The sequence below is a fragment of the Aricia agestis genome, chromosome 10 (genome assembly GCF_905147365.1).
Source record: "Aricia agestis chromosome 10, ilAriAges1.1, whole genome shotgun sequence".
NCBI lineage: Eukaryota > Metazoa > Arthropoda > Insecta > Lepidoptera > Lycaenidae > Aricia > Aricia agestis.
Genome location: NC_056415.1, coordinates 11,152,035 through 11,166,245, shown reverse-complemented (window position 1 = coordinate 11,166,245; position 14,211 = coordinate 11,152,035). Strand labels below are relative to the sequence as shown.

The following is a 14,211-nucleotide window of genomic DNA, read 5'->3' as shown; positions in this document are numbered from 1 at the left end:
CCATGTAAGCATTGTCTAATAGTATCTTTCAATAAAAAAAACTATAATCCATTTTCAATTTGTCAACCTGTTGTCAACAGACTTCAACCATAAATAAAAGAGTGTAATTCGTATGTATAGGCTTGTCACTCAAAAATCTGTCATTTCTCATGTAGGTGTGTTGTAGTGTGTGTAATGTTTTATTTGTTAAAAATTTTTATGATAAAAGCATAATTTCAAAATAATATTAGTTCGATGCACTTCTTCACCATATAAACTATAACTGTGCAAAATTTCATGCACCTACGTATCCCCATTTTTCGTAAAAAGGGTTACAAAGTTTTTCGTTCGCGTATTAATATTATGACGTATATTATGATGATATCTTCTTTTTCAGAGTAGGTAGTTTTTTTTAAACAAATGAAAAGCATTTTACTTGTACTTGAAAAAAATATCTGTTAAGAAATTTAAATAATAATCTTCATTGACAATATATATTATTTATTATAAGCTCGTTCATAGATTTTTTTTTAAAAAACAAGTCTTTATATACTTACCGATATTTCACCTTTTTCTTCAACTAGACTTGTGACTAAGCAAAATCTTGTGTAATTACCTATTTATAACGTTTTAGTCTGAAAGCGAAGGTTTTATGCTTTGAATTTCTGCCTCCCGGGACTCAGCACATTTCATGAGAAACCAAAAAAAAATAGAGCTTAGAATTTCCCAGTTTCTTTTGAAACATAGAATTTAAGCAGGGTGATTCACAATTTCCTTTCGTCTTAGATTCGGAAACTTACCGCGCTGTTATTGGCTAGTGAACGCTTAGATGCGAATTCATTGGCTGTCGCGCGCTGAAAATTCGTATCCAATTCGAATAACGCTTTGTGGATCAGGCTCCAAATGCGTGTAGGAAAATTCCAAATACAAATAGTACAACTAGTTCAATGACATTGTTGAAACTGAGAAAGCTGTACTAGACTGATTAATGACTGTTTAGTCAACAATCTACGTTCCGAATGAGTGACCACTGCGAACAATACACACGACTGATATTGATTACTTTGGCGCAATTTCTGAAAAAACGGCTACAGCAGCCAAGATACGATGGTGAATCAACATTCAACAGTGAATCATAGCGCAATTTTGGCATTACATCAATATTTGCGCTATCCTTATCTGATTTATTAATTTGTCAACACTAAAGCAATATAGTCAGGGTTCTCTAGAATAATTTTTTTCGATTACTATCAAGCTAATTTTTCGTGAGTAGCTTCATTTTGATAAGACGAACAACATTTTTATCTGCGAAATATCTTTAAAGTGGTAGCTAACAGAAATAAAAAGGATGTAATATTTTGATTTTATATTTTGGTTGATTAGATATTTTTTTGTATCGTTAATAGATAGAATTTAGGAGTAACATTGTCCTACAAATAGAACTATAGGACCATAACTTTAGGACTATCAAATCAAAATATTAAATCCTTTCTATCTCTGTCAGCTACCACTTTCAAATAAAATCCTCCACAAAAAACTTTTAGAAAACTATCGGAAGCTAGCGGGATGTTTACTATGATTTAAATATCTTATCAATATGTTGTAAGCTCGACAGGTAGATAAGATAGTTAATACATAATTGATAATATTGTAATGTCCTACTTATGAAAATTTATCACTCATGCGCGAAATAGATCCTCATATCAATTTCAGCTCCCGAAGGTTTTTGTGCCGAAGTCGAGTTCAGAAATAGGTTTTGAAGTTAACGTATTGGGGTTTATAATGCTAGGATGAAGATTACAGAAATAGGTACTTATTGATTTTTCAAAGAGATTACAAGTACTCTTAAAGAAGCTCTTAAAGAAATTCATTCTATGACAGCATGATAGGGTGAGGTCTTGAAATAACCTAATCAAATTACGTTGGATTGCGATTTTGTCTAAATTTTTAGTATTTCTTATCTTTCTAGGAATTTAAAAGAAATAATATTTAATTATTAGTTTGCTAACAAATTATAAAACTAGGTATTTAATCAATCAAAATATTACCTCCACTTGCTATATGTGCATAAAGTACAATAGCTAATAAAATGAGCAATAGAAATACCAATATTAATATAATAATATGCAAAATGTAGATTCATATTGCATATTATTATAATGTAGATACGCTGTGGTCTGTCTATCATCTCAGGTCGTGCTAAGACCATGTACTACCACGACAGTACGGAGAGCTTTTCGCCTTCTCCTGAGAATTATGTTATTATTTAATAGTAGTTTTTCGTACGAGCATAATATAAAGTATACCGTTCTCTGATGGCAGACACGTTGCTCCTGGCATTCATTTCATACGTGCGAGTTTTCTTCAAATGACAGCTATTCTCGCGTTAAGTGAACACACTGAAGAGGGACCCGTTAGCGAAATTGTGTCTTGAAATGGATGCCGCATTTAGAATGTAGGACAACACCATACTTGGTGGCGTTATGCTTAATTGCCATGTTTAAATCACTTTGTGTGTTTAATGGTGATGAAGTTTTGGCACGGGGCTGATGTTGGTGCATAGCCTCGTAAATATGCTGATATGCCCAGGAAGTATTTCAAAGTTGCGAGAATTTACTAAATTTTTATGTGATAAATCTGCTTTGCTATCGCAAACGAAAAGTTTGTCAGAAACAAATAGAGAATTTTTACAGCAGCGACGACGTCTCTTGTTTATCTTCGCTCGGGTGTAGCTCGTGCGTCGCTCGCGTCGGCCGCGGCTTCATGCGGGCTCGTTTATTTTCAGTCGGAAGGTAAACATTGTTAAAATTAAAAGCGATCTCGTGTAGTATAAACTTTAAACGAAAAATAAAACTTAATTACAATCTTAACGATATAATATAATTTAAAAAATGCACCTTTCGAAAAATACTTCCGAACCGTCCGAGTCGCTCCGCGGGAGGATGAGCTTCGGGAGGACCATCCCCTTCTTCCGGCGGCCCCGAATGCCAGGCGGGGACGGCCACTGCAGCTCGGCGGTGGCCAGTGGGCTGTGCGGGCTGAGGATGGTGAGGCGGCGCTCGGGCGGCGGCAGGCTGAGCTGCTGCAGCGCGCGCCGCTCGGAGCCGGCGAACAGGCCGCGCCGCTTCTCCGCATTGCCCATGTCCTCGCCCGACAGCGCGCGGCGCGCTGGCGGCCCGCGCGACTCGCGCACGTCGCGCTCGCTGGCCGTCAGGAACGAGCTACGGTGGACGCGCACCGACGTGCACGAGCTGGCCGGCCGCGCGGGCGACGTGTCCTTCGGCCGGAGACACTCCATGGAGCGCGCCGACTCGACGCGCGTGGCCGACAGGTACCGGTTGGTGGACACCGTCGTCTGCGCCACCTCGCCCTCCTCCTGGCTGGAGCTGGAGGTGCCGCTGCGGGAGAACGTGCTCGCCTTGGACACGAAGCTGCGGTCGCTGTACTGCGCGGCCGACACGCTGGAGCACGTGTTGACGTCGGTGGACTCCGAGGAGGCCTGCGTCCGGACGCAGCTCTCCTCCAGCGAGGAGTGGACGGCCTTGGCGTTGAGGCTGCTGAAGGCGGCCAGGTTCGGGCGCCGTGGCTTCCGCTCGTCCTCCTCCTCCTCCATTTTTGATTCGACTAGGGTTTATCACTTTCCGGGCACGACACTATAAGATGCACATCATACTCGTACGTTTACTGCGTAGCTTTACAATTATAAAATATAGATTTAAACAGAGGAACACTGGACACAGTCTTATCACCCTTTTGACACTTTCATTCGTTTCACATGACCTGGAACAACGAATTCGCACGGTGAATAAATCGAATTTCAGCTGATAGTATTAAAAATAATAGTGATGAACGATTGTGTTGCGAATGTATGATGTTCTCGAGCAACCCGTGTATCACGTGTGTCGACACAGAATGTCGTGTTACAGTCGGTAGTGGAACATGAAAATGTATAATTACAATATTTAGTTGGCGGGCTTGGAGTCGATCGCGGGCTTAGAGTCGAGCGCGGGCTTGGAGTCGAGCGCGAGCTGGCCGGCCTGGTTGGCGCAGTCCGTGAGCGCCTTCATCTGCTCGGCGTTGAGGCCGGTGGCTTTGACCTTGACGTCGGCGCTCTTGGTGTGCTCGCTGCTCTCGCTGCTGGACTCCTTGGTCTTGGTGGTCTTGTTCCCGTGCTCGTCGATGTACGTCTCTTCCTCGAACTCCTCCTCGTAGGACTCCTCGTAGGACTCGCTGAACTCTTGTCGGGCCTCGATGGTGACTTTCTCGTTGGTCTTCTGTTGGATGAGGTTGTCCATCGTTTTTTTGACGAGCTGCTGGCCGGGCTCGAGTACGTTGCTCTCGGACATCTTTGTGTTTAATTAATTATCTAAAACAATCCAAGGTGATTCTTACTTTTAAAAGTTTTCGGGTAATATTGAATTTCTAGAATAAACAAAGAAAAGTGATGCGAATAGATTCTTTAATGAAAGTCATTATTATTGGCGATCCGCCAGCTGTATTAAAATTTTAACAGTTCGCTCTATTCTGAGGTTACATTATAGTCGCTTTTTCGCTACAGAATTTTAATTAAATTTAAAATTTGAAGTGATTTTGCAGTTACTATTATCAATAGTTGATTGAAAATGTCACTAGCTTTCAATTACTAATACGGAACCCTAAAAACGGTAAAATAACCTTTGTTAAGTACCGAGAACAAAAAATTAGTAACTATAAAACAGTATGGTATAAAAATTAATATTTTATAATTTCAAATACATTAAAACCAAACTGAACAACGAATTTTCCAAAGCACGTTTCAGTTTCTAATGTAACCTTAAAAAGTTTTTCAAATCACAAATATATACTAATGTAAAGCACGAAAACTTATTAAAACCTTATTATAAATATTTACCTGGCAAGGAGTATGGGATCACAAGTAAACTGCACTGTGTGTGATTTTTGTGTGAATCGCAGATGTTTCTTACAGAAAGTTCGCGAGTGAACTGACGCCGCGAGGAGTTCTTGCTTTGTTTTAGTCCGGAGCTTCGCGTGGGCGGCGCGGTATGTATGTAGGTATGCGTCTGCGCTCGCGTTTTGGCCAAAATAACGCATCATCTGTCTTGGCAATTTATTCGATTAATATTGAGTTTGACATGAATTTTGGTACAAGACTCCCTAGACCTATGACTAATGAGGTAGTTCATCATCTTTGATTAATTGCAAAAGCTTCTAATCATACATTAATAAGATATTTCGTCATATTTTTAATTTGTGCGTCACAGGAGACTTTACCTCCCGTGACACATTATGAACTTCCTACGTTATTGTGACTAATAATGGAGTAATAGTTTAATCATAATTTACTTAAATAAAGTAAAGTTTAATTTGTATTTTGATTGGTCTTTTAAGTACGTAGATCATAAAGTAAAACCAGCTTTAAAGTAGCTTAAACTACTTTCATGCCAGCTTTATTTGAAATCCATTTAGCAGTTGGAACGAAATTCCTTATCGCGCGTTAGGAAAGGGGGCTAGACGGAAAAAGTTAACGACAAATGACACAAATGTGTCGGTATATTACAACTAGAGCAAAAATGCTATAGTTGCAAGCCGTGCGGTAGCGCGTGTTTCTCTTTCTGTCTCACTCTCCTTTCTTTTTGTTCTTTTTCTATCCTCTTAAGTTTTTTTCTTAAAACTACCAAACATAGACGTTTATAAAGTTGTGCAGGTTATTACGAGTGGGATTTAGATAGAATACTGTGGTAACAGCTTACTGCAATCATTAAATCTCTGAGTGCTAATACCGTAGGACATTTCAAGCAACGTTATAGCCATTACAGAGTTCAGGCATGAGGAGACAAATGCGATCGGAATTCCAATAAGACCAACTGAAAGGCCAATTCGTGAAAGGAGCACTGCACGCCGAAAATAGATGGCGTACGTCAGGAGACGATGAATCTCACGATAAACAAGACGTTGGATAAGAATCTGAACCATTTTTGCATTCCAAGAAATGTGTTAATTTTTTGACGCATTTCTAGAATGTAACCTTTGTTCATTATTGAATAAGCTCATTAAATAAAGATTAAAAAAAAAAACCTTAAAATTTTTACGAACTTCGGAAGGACAATTTTAGTGGATATTATATCCATAATGTTATAAACCGTACATTTTAGGTTTATATTAATACGTGAGCCAAAAACTTTGTATCCCTTTTGAGGAAAAATGGGGAAACGTAAGTGAATGAAATTTTGTACAGTTATAGTTTATATGGTGAAGGAGTGCATAGAGCTAATATTATTTTGAAATTTTGTTTTTATCATACATTTTTTTAATAAATAAAACATTACACACACTACGATAATGTCTAAAAGTATGATAAATGTGTAAAAATAAGATAATGTCAATATTTTTTTACAAAATATTGGTAGTAGTCCTAATGTCGTTGAAATTAAGGTCGAATTTCGACCATTGGGCGATCTGTACTTATGATAATTTAAGGATATAATATAATACGATAAACTTTACAGATATCAGGCTATCTCTTCAATTCAAACTCAAAAAGCTTGAGTCAAACTGAAAAGTTAACGTGGGAGAGCCATGCTTCGGCACGAATGGGCCGGCTCGACCGGAGAAATACCACGTTCTCACAGAAAACCGGCGTGAAACAGCGCTTGCGCTGTGTTTCGCCGAGTGAGTGAGTTTACCGGAGGCCCAATCCCCTACCCTATTTGCTTCCCTACCCTCCCCTATTCCCTCCCCTTCCCATTCCTACCCTCCCCTATTACCCTATTCCCTCTTAAAAGGCCGGCAACGCACCCGCAGCTCTTCTGATGCTGCGAGTGTCCATGGGCGACGGAAGTTGCTTTCCATCAGGTGACCCGTTTGCTCGTTTGCCCCCTTATTTCATAAAAAAAAAAAATCGTTTAAACTCAACTACACATTATCCTGAAAATCAATACTTAATAATGATGTATTGAATTTCATAGCAAATTATTATCAAGCTTAAGCGAATTTCTATAACATGCCTTGTACGAATATTGAGGATAATATGGAGGAAAATGGCTCTTTTGTGTTGAGTTGTTTTAAATATATTTTTATAAAGAAACGAGTATAGTAGGCCATGTTAAACATGATATATTATTATGTAAGAAGAGAGGCGGAATCGGGAAATTCTTAACTTTTTAAATAATGTTATATTTAATAACTTTGCGTAAAACATTTTTATTAAGTTTTTCCTTTCATTTTTTTATAATTTTTTATAGAACATACTTTTAAAAGGATATTATTTTTTTAGATTAGATTACTCGAACGCTACCTTCTTTCAAAATTATAATAATCGACTGTTACATCATTCCTTTAAACATTCAACAAAATAATAGTAATATATTAAAGTTCCAAATACTTGGAATTATAGGAAACTTGAGCAAACGAATTCAACCGTTAATAAATGACAGGGAAAATAGACAAAGACCATAAAACAACATTTTCATCTTATTGAAACCGAGAAGTTTTTAATATTTCTCTTCAATGTGTATTTTTAAGACGACAGTCAGATTTATTAAATAAGACTCTTGAGGTATTCCAACTTTATCGTATTGCAGGCGCAATCTCCTCAATAAGATGCGCTCTCGGCCCGAGTGGTCTCAAAGTGGGGAGATAGGCATTAGGTGTACTCAAAGCAAGACGACCTCTACCTTTTTAAAATGCTGCACTTTTTACGTTTTGCGGTGTGCAAGGCAAAAGTTTCTTGCAATTCTGGAATGATTTTACTGTTCAGTGATTTTATAATATTGAATCGCGTTTTGGTTTCACATTGCAAAGGATCAACTAGTAGAATCCTTGTAACTTAATTATTATTAATCAAGAGGGAAGACAGAAACTTATTTAATTGAATCAAACCCAACCTACTTAAGAGGATACCACAGCGGCTAGAGAAATGAAAAAAAAGTACGTGTAATATCTATAGCTATCTCCCTTACCTCAAGCCTATACCGCAGAACGCGATAGAGACAACTGCAGAAAATCCAGAAAATCAACGATTCGTTGTCCCCTGATTCCTTCTCCAAAACTTAACCGATTTAAGTACTTTTTTCATTAAAGATTAAAAAAAGGCTTGAGCTGTGTTCCTATGTTTTGCTTTTTTTGTATAATCTATCCAAATCTGTTTTCTGGACGTTTGAACACAGTGGAAAATCTGGCCATTTTTTTGGGTTTTTGAACGTTCATATCTTATTTAATAATTAAATTATGAAAAAAAAGAAAATATAGGGACATTGTATTAGTGGCCGTAGATATTCAGGAAAAAAATTATAACTCTACTAGCATTATCCAGGGAGGAAACAGGGGACAACGTTTGTATGGAAAAAATGGCGGTGTGGAATCCTCTTAAGAAGAAAAAGAAATTGTTGATAATAAGAAACAGACAACAAATTGAGGTCACTTTTTCGTGTATGTGTGAGTCAAATGCTACTGCACATCCAGCCGACCAATCACGTAAGCGAGAAGCAGCATAGTTTTATGCATATGTGTGCGAAAGCGCGTGTAAACAAATCGGCCTCACTTTCAATAGAGGCCGCACAATTTTAGTTTTTCATTTTTCATTATGAGTTTTTATTAGTCCTAGACTAACATGCTAAGATCACTATATCGCTTAAAGTCAACTCGCTAACACACGAGTTACACTTGCTTGTTTAACCTTTACATATTTGTGTAACAATATCCAAACACCGGTGACCCACTTGTACGAAAATACCACCTGTATCGGTGTCTCGCCTCAACATTCCGGTCACTTCAGTGAACGTCTTTAATAATTGTCTAGAAATGACCTTGAAATGCGATAACTATTTTTACAATTTCAGCGTGACACCTGTTTCAATAATAGAAAATAATAATACTGTTTATGGCTACGAACAATAAAAACTAAGGAATCGTAACTCCTATACTATTACCGTTTTAAATTTGGTTTCCTTTTGATCTGTCATGTAACGTCAGCCTAGTACCGCTCAAGGTCACCTAAATATTGCAGTGTACCTAAGACACTTTTTTGACAAGTATTGTGGAGCATGTTTTTTGACGGAGTTACTTTTCCTTAGTTTTTATTATTCGTAGGTTTATGGTCTGAATCACTTCAGTATAAATTATAAAGTTTTGCGTGGTTTTAAACATTTCATCAATCATAGTATTTTAAAGATTTCCACTTAAAATACGGAAAGTTTTTACTACTTCAAATCATGTTACCGCCCTAATAAACCACTCTCTATTTCTGAGTATACCTTAAAGGTCTCACATACATAAAATATTATAGAAGAATGACCGGCAGTATTCAAATGCACTGAAACGCTCAGTCATCGCGAGGAAATTGCTCTAATGTCTTTCTTAATCTAAGCTAAAGATTATCTTATTACTTAAAGTAGAAAGTTCTACCAGAAAGAAATACTTCGTCTGGTTTGGAGAAATACTTTGGTTTAAAAAGAAATACCTTGTTTGGTTTGAAAAAAGTATTTGGTTTAAAAAGTTAATATACTTTGTTTGGTATGAAACAAGACTAATAGCCCGAAGGTAGAGAATATAATTGTCCGCTTAACAAGGGAGTAACTAATTAAATCTCGGAGGATCTTGTAAAGAATTCTTTACTTAATCGTACATTAATTATGAAGACGCGGCGTTGATTAAGGAAGCATTCAAAGGGCCAGGTTTATTTTAAGGTAAAATATAAAGTTTACAGCGTAGTTTAAGAAAATAGTATTTACTAGGTTTTTGCCTTGAGAACTAGCGAACGTGGAAAACGTTAAAAACTGTGTATTTGCTGCATAAAAATATCCTGTAATAAGTCTAAGCTTGGCCGATTTTAATGAAAATTTCTTCGGTAACTCTTAAGTTAAATGAAAGTTTCAAAGTCTGTAGGTAAGACGCCAAAGTATGAAACATAATATTGACCTCTTTACGAAAATATAGAAAATAGTACTTATTTATTTTAAGTGTAACAAAACGCTTTGGAGCGTCTGGCAACTACGTCAGTTTTAGGCGCTTACGCTGTCTGAAAGTCGTTGTATTGCCACAGCCCAACAGATTTTCAATTCTTGTCTTCTCCTCCTCTACAACGTGTCACATAAATAAGTGAGAGAATACTCTTGAGTGGAATGTGTATCTGAATGTCCCTTATACAGAGTTTACCGTAAAAAAGTAGCAGCGCTGAAGAAGTAACTTAATGACGCGCCATAACATAGACAAGCATAGAAACTAAATGTTCCCGTAATAAGTAGTCTGTCTGTCCTTCAACGTTGCCAACTCATGTTTGCCAAACTTTACCAAATCAGCCCAGTAATGTCGACCAACATACAAATACAAATAGTTTATTGACCATAATGTTTACAATGTTTACAAAGGGTTTTACAATTAACAGTCCCCCAAACTAAGCAAAGCCTGTCCTATGGGGGAGTTTAAAAGAGTACAGGTATAAGTATTGCAGCTAACAACAACAGAAAACATGTCTATTACACGTAAACAAACAAACCTTTGCTCTTTATAACACAAACATAAATAAATGTTATTAACTTATTACACAAACATTATTATAATAACACACCTACGAGCCTATGTAGCATACATAATATCAACATTTTCAATAAAGTTGTATTATTTATCGCGATAAGACCCAGACACTGTTGTGCTTCATGTTAATAAATGTGCTGATAGCGGTAACATTATTAGAGCTTATTATAATAACAGAACTTACGCAATGTTATTCACTATCCTTCGATCGCGGATTCTTGGAATTTCTATTGTATTCTATTGTTGTCACGATCACCGGTCACTCTTATGGGGCTTAAATCATTAATTTATCCATATCGATACTAATATTATAAATTCGAAAGTGCGTCTGTCTGTCTGCCCATGCCCAAACCGCTGAACCGATTTAACTGAAATTCAGTATTGAGATACTTTTTTTTTTTTTTTTTTGTTATAAAATTGGGGCCGTCTATAGACTGTTCGTCCATATCCTTTTTTTGTTATTTTATTATTTAGATTTTTCGCACCAAGGATAATTGAAATAATATTATGAATTTATTATTTTGAATTTATTATATTGAGATACTTTAAGTCCTGGGAAAGAACATTAGATACTTTTATCGGGAAAAAATGTACGGCTACCACGCGATAACCAAAGTTTATCGCAACGCGAGGCGTCATCTTGTTTCGAATAAACAAAACAAAAAAATATATTGTAGAGTTTTGTATAAAGACATTTACCACATCAGTATTGTTACTTCATCGTAGAATCTTCGTACAAAAAGCGTATTGATGTCCTATTTTGAATTAAATATTAAACTTCAACTTTACCGTAAGTTACATAGTTTTACATTTTTACCATTTCATAGATCATACATTTTTACCTCTATACTGCTAATCTATCATAGAGTAGCAGTAAAGAGGTAAAAATGTATGATAAAAACTGCCGTATGTCTTTCTTGGGAACTCAAAGTAGTAGCACGTAGTGTGTTGCGTAAAATCGGTTTAGCGGCATGGCGGGATTAGATAAATAACAGTTATACCGACACTTTCGTCTTATATTGTAGAATAGATAAGCTAAAACACATGATAGATAATATTTTATATATTAACTTTATATATTAACTTGAAGCACTTTTCCATTAAGAATTTTGCCGTAGGTAAGGAAGGCTGCCTCTGGAGGGTTTCGGATAACCTTTTTAGGGACGGAAAGTTTTCTAACTGATCCAAAACTGTTTTAATGGTAATAAATATACAATGAATAGTTTCTATTCAAATATGTATGATGTGTGCGAATAGCTGGCTGATTGTCTGCCCACAGTTACACAAAACACCCACGTATCTTATCTGACAAGACATAAAGAAGGCAATAAAAAACCCTACAAAACGGTTTAATCTTTAAAACTGCATTTTTAGGTTGGCCCACTTCGCAACAATGTGTAAGGTTCTTAAAATTGAAAGATTAAAATTTAAAATTAACCAACGTTATAAAAAGAATTAATGTAAATCCAATGTCTGCCCAGTATTTTTTTTCAAGAGTTTATCTAAGCGCTTGTAATTGGCTTACGTCAGCTAAGCAACATTGCTGTTGAAAATATTATCCGTTAAATATACCCGTTAAATAAAATTCTTTAAATCTAAGCATTAAACCGATTCACAGTCATTCATAAGTTTGTTTCCCTTGAGACAAATAATCAACTTGGACCGAGTTAAACATAATTATTCCAGTTAATTATAGTTAGAAACTTATAGAATGAAGTTCATTCCTGGATTTTCATTAATCCCGGCTGAAACTCCAGTGGTGTCGAACTGTTAGTATTCAGAGCAGAAAGCTTAGATAAATGCACCCTAGAGAAAATGAGCTAGTTAATTCTAATTGAATATATTGAAAATCGAGTCTCATTTTAATTATTCTCATTTATTTCCTCTACGATCGTTTGCAGATCTTCTTATATAAAACTCAAAGGTGACTGACTGACATGGTGATCTATCAACGCACAGCCCAAACCACTGGGCGGATCGGGCTGAAATTTAGCATGCGGGTAGATGTTATGACGTAGGCATCCGCTAAGGAAGGATTTTGATAAATTCAAACCCCATGGGGTTAAAATAGAGGATGAAAGTTTGTATATAATAATACAAGAAGTATTATTATATACAAACGCGAGCGAAGCCGCGGGCAAAAGCTCATTAATTAAAAGAATGCAACCTAAACAACCTATACTAACCTAAGACTGTGCAGTCTTAGGTTAGTTTAGGTACTCTCTACTCCTGTTTTATTCTGATTAATTTATTTGCGGATCCCATGGCATCCCCTCGGGCTCCCTGAGATAATGTCAAAGGGTTTTCGTTATTGAATACCGCTGCCGATCCTGGAGATATACGGCGAGTTGGAATATGTGGCGAACCAATTAAAAAACGGCTGTCGTTGACAATATATAAATAAATATATAATAGCAAAGATTAAAATTCTCTTGTAAAACGAATGAAAACCCCTAGAATGCCGCTGTTAAAGTTTTAATTACGGTACGTGTAGTGAAGCGAGCACGCAAGGTTTCTTGTCGATGCATAGATAGCGCCTGCACCGTACGTCGCGATATTTACATTATGTAGAAGGACGCCCGACGGAACCACCCATGGCCGTGTCATACATGAACCAGGTATTGCCATGACAACCTTATCAGTGCAGGGTTAACATTTATAAGGTCTCGAAAGTACTGAAAAAGTAACACTAAGTATGCTAGTAGTTTCATAAATGGTTTCTTATGACTTTAATGTAATAAAAGTTAAAACAGAAATAAGCTAAATTTGAAATTTAAAAAAGGTTTTTAAAATCCTATAGTGTCTAGAAAACTTTACTACTTTAATCCATTGGAATTTGGAAATCTTAAGAAACACAAAAAATAATTTCAACTCGGAGCAAGAAACTGATGTTAAATTAAGCTTATTAATCTCACGTAGTAAACTCTTGGACGTAAACATATTCGCAGCTATTTAGTATTGTCAGTCTATTTCAAAACCGTTTCATTTAAACATAAATAATATGGATTAAGTAAATTGGAGCGATTACAAAGCGCTCGCGAACTTGTCCTACAGCCTCCGAGGTATTGTTACAGAAAATTTTCCTTTGTATTTAAAATTCCTGTTCCTTACGCCTCGCTCTCATTGTTTGTTTTGACGAACGTTTGTTTTAGGATCCCGATTCTTGTTTTTTAGAATCTCTAATGGTTTTACGCGTCAACACATCGCGCAGGTGGTAGTCGGGTCAATTGGGATTGGGAACAATCTAAATCTTAACGAATTGTGACGACACTAAGAGAATAGCCAACGAAATATCCACCTGTGTTCTTTAGCGGAAAACTTTCAGAAACAATTTTCAATACAACATAATATTATGCTATTTTTAAATCGTATTGAATAGACAGTGCCTCTCTCAATGGAATACAGTCTATCTGAGCAAGCTATCGTTCAAAAGGTTATAGATGCATGTGGCAGAATATTTTCTTGTCATAAAATATACGATAACTTTCAATGACTGAGTATCTGAACTATTTTCTATAGAAAATAGTTTATTTCTCATTTTATCCGACTACAGGAAAGTTAAAGGAAAAGCCAATGATTTTTGCAGACTATTTATGTAAGTTTGTGCCCTCATTTCGACTCAATTTCTGGCCCAATTTAACCGCAGATAATATGTGACATATTATGCATTTTTTTTACATTTCTTTTTACGTGGAAGTCTAT

The 14,211-nt window shown here is 36.5% G+C and overlaps 3 protein-coding genes across 5 annotated transcripts in view; all 3 read right to left on the bottom strand.

Annotated features, from left to right (window-relative positions):
* Positions 1–14,211, bottom strand: part of LOC121730977 (cAMP-specific 3',5'-cyclic phosphodiesterase) — a 474,096-nt gene that overhangs the window by 197,962 nt on the left and 261,923 nt on the right. The window lies entirely within an intron of this gene.
* On the bottom strand, positions 2,838–3,622 carry LOC121730981. Its single transcript, XM_042120245.1, has one exon. It carries the CDS (start codon positions 3,590–3,592, stop codon positions 2,864–2,866), a length of 729 nt encoding a protein of 242 aa, XP_041976179.1. The 5' UTR covers positions 3,593–3,622; the 3' UTR covers positions 2,838–2,863.
* LOC121730982 lies at positions 3,598–5,030 on the bottom strand. The gene is made up of 3 exons (XM_042120247.1): positions 4,871–5,030; positions 3,937–4,345; positions 3,598–3,759 (listed from the first exon to the last, which is right to left on the bottom strand). Exon 2 carries the CDS (start codon positions 4,323–4,325, stop codon positions 3,942–3,944), a length of 384 nt encoding a protein of 127 aa, XP_041976181.1. The 5' UTR covers positions 4,326–4,345; positions 4,871–5,030; the 3' UTR covers positions 3,598–3,759; positions 3,937–3,941.